At 40.3% G+C, this 2,565-nt stretch overlaps 1 protein-coding gene across 1 annotated transcript; it reads right to left on the bottom strand.

The window, feature by feature from the left end:
• Positions 1-349: 349 nt before the first annotated feature.
• LOC106951955 (protein FAM83G-like) lies at positions 350-2,559 on the bottom strand (the record flags this gene model as incomplete). Its single annotated transcript, XM_015039751.1, has 2 exons — positions 1,898-2,559; positions 350-517 (listed from the first exon to the last, which is right to left on the bottom strand). Coding segments are annotated over exons 1-2 (621 nt in total), but the record flags the coding sequence as incomplete, so codon positions are not given.
• Between the last annotated feature and the right edge of the window lie 6 nt (positions 2,560-2,565).

Here is a 2,565-nt window from a genome sequence, read left to right on the forward strand (position 1 = left end):
CCATCTCTCTGCTTTATGACAATGAATAACATTTAATAACATTCAACATAGACACGCCCTCTTGTTCAGTGCCAACCGAGTGATCCAAAGCATTTTATTTGAGCGTGTTTGTGATTCAGTGTGAAAGAGAAACCAATGGCAACACAGAAATCTTTTTTTTTTTTTTTAAATTATATATAACACTTGATAGTCATTTTGTAAAAAAGTTATGAGTGCCAAACCAAACTGGCACACCTACCCTTGTTATATAAAGTACTAATTTGCTAATTTACAACTAATTTATTCCAACACGGACATTTCTGTGATGTATTTTTTGATACTGTCTTTGAGGTGGGAAACAGCAGCTCACCTTCAGGTGCCCGGCATGCATGTTGGCCCTCTGACACATCGAGAGGAAATGAGGTAGCATTGTGCGTTCCAGCAGGATGTAAACAGACACCTTCCTTTTAAACCCGGCATCTAACAGATCTCTGAAGATGTCGACGTCGGTGAAGACATCCATCACCACGGCTATCACCTGGAAAAGGAAACACAAGTGTGTGCGCGACTTTTGTATCCCCCTGGGTAATCTTAAATAATGTGCACCACCTGTTCAAGCTTTAAAATATGCATATTAATGCACACATGGTGGTGCTCTTAGATTTTAGCAGGTTTGATGCCTTAGACTTTGCACGTCTTAATACATCTCACACAAAATAATTAAAATTGCTGCAGTTGAGACGCAATTCAAATAAGGGCAAATCATCCAATTGTCCATTGAGAAAGCATTTCAATGAAGTAATCTGAGAATGTTTCATTCAAATTTTATTTTTTTTTCTACAGAACAGCTGCTGTGGACTAAAACAAGTCATAAACTGTGAGGCCTCGGATGAGTCAGTTGCATAAGCTGACTCATGCACATGCACCCTATCAGTACACTGCACATGCTCATGCAAATATTCGGCTTAACACGCGTTAATGTTGCAGGGATGGCTTCAGTGTGAAGTACTTCTTTGATAAAGCACCATAATCACGTTGCACTTCACTCTCTACTGACACTTGCTCTGCAGTGGACTATGGACTCTGGTCCTCACATGACGTATACAGTTAGTCAGTTTTAATTTTGCTGAGTTTTGTTTTTAAAATTGGGAACCTAGTTACCTGACAGTCATTTTTAGGGCTGAGAACTCAAACGTATGTGAGAGTTTCCCACAGTAAAGCCAAACAGCATGGTTTGGTTTACTAATATGTACACATTAGGCACACATTGGATATTCTGGTCATGGTTTTTCAGAGGTTTTAAAACAACTATTCTGAAAAAAAAAAGGCAATGCTTTCCTTACAGATTGAAACAGCATTTAAGAAAACTAAATTTCACCATTTCAAACATATGAGAGAATATATTATAAACTACAATATGTGGATTAGAACATAAGGGCAATTTTCCTAATCGTTATCTAAGATCTTCCTATTGGTACAAGAAATGTCAATTTCTGTTCACAAATAGAGTAAAGGGCCAAGTTGAACCCTAAAAATCACACACAATAATCACCATCATTAGTTGTGTTCAGTAATATTTTCTAATAAATGGACAAGCAATTGGGTAAAACAAAACTTAATTGTTTCATTTTGTAGTGCTCCTCTAGCCATGCCGCCCCAGGCAAAGAACCACATACCTCACAAAATAAATAAATAAATAAATAAATAAATAAATAAATAAATAAATAAATAAATAAATAAAATACTGCTATGCAGAGCAGAACAGCAAAAAATATGGTATTCTATGAGATAAAAGAAAAACTAAATATTCATTTTTACATGTGCTCATTTTTATTTTTATTTATTTTTTTTTGCTCTTTTGTCAAATAATAGAGATGATACAGAAAATATGACACTGAAGTAAACTGCAAACACCTACCTTCTGCGCCTGTGCAATCATTTTTCTGACCACTTCTTTGATGTGGGCCTGACCCTCCATCGGGGGCTGCGTGTACACTGTCGTGCGTGTCACCCCTCTGTACGACTCGCTGTCAGGCCAGCCCAGGTCCATTTGCGGGATAGAGGTGTCCGAAACATCCGGCCAGTACTGCAACGACAGCGGCTCCTGCTCGTCCTCTCCCTCCCCTGAGAAAAGCTCCGTGTCCGGGTCAAAGGGCTCAAGAGCGGCGGTCAGTGTCTCCTGCTCCAGGTCGGAGAGGAAACCCCGCAGGCCGCGAGCCTCCAGGTACTTCGCGAACGCCTCGCGACCATCCCGGAGGAGCGCTTCAAGCGCGAGACGCTGCTCCTCACAGTAGAAGAACTCCGGTTTGGACTCGTGGATCCGCGGGTTTACGTTGCTATCATCCAGGCACTGGATCTGGGATAGAGCCATTTCTTCGAGCTGAAAATATCTACCAGGTTATGACACAGCTATGGACACTTTAAAAGTCCGCAGTTCTTCCAGTCTTTTTCAGACTTTTGGCAAAACAAATATCGTCATTCTCAGCATATTTGACATTTAGGGCTTAGACCATGTCAGAATATATACAGACCAAGTCGCTCCTCAATTCCAGTGGTGCGTTTTAAAATTCGGCCATTGCTGGTATG

Source organism: Poecilia latipinna, unplaced genomic scaffold (assembly GCF_001443285.1).
Source record: "Poecilia latipinna isolate Pla-1442-1.1 unplaced genomic scaffold, P_latipinna-1.0 Scaffold482, whole genome shotgun sequence".
Classification (NCBI taxonomy): domain Eukaryota; kingdom Metazoa; phylum Chordata; class Actinopteri; order Cyprinodontiformes; family Poeciliidae; genus Poecilia; species Poecilia latipinna.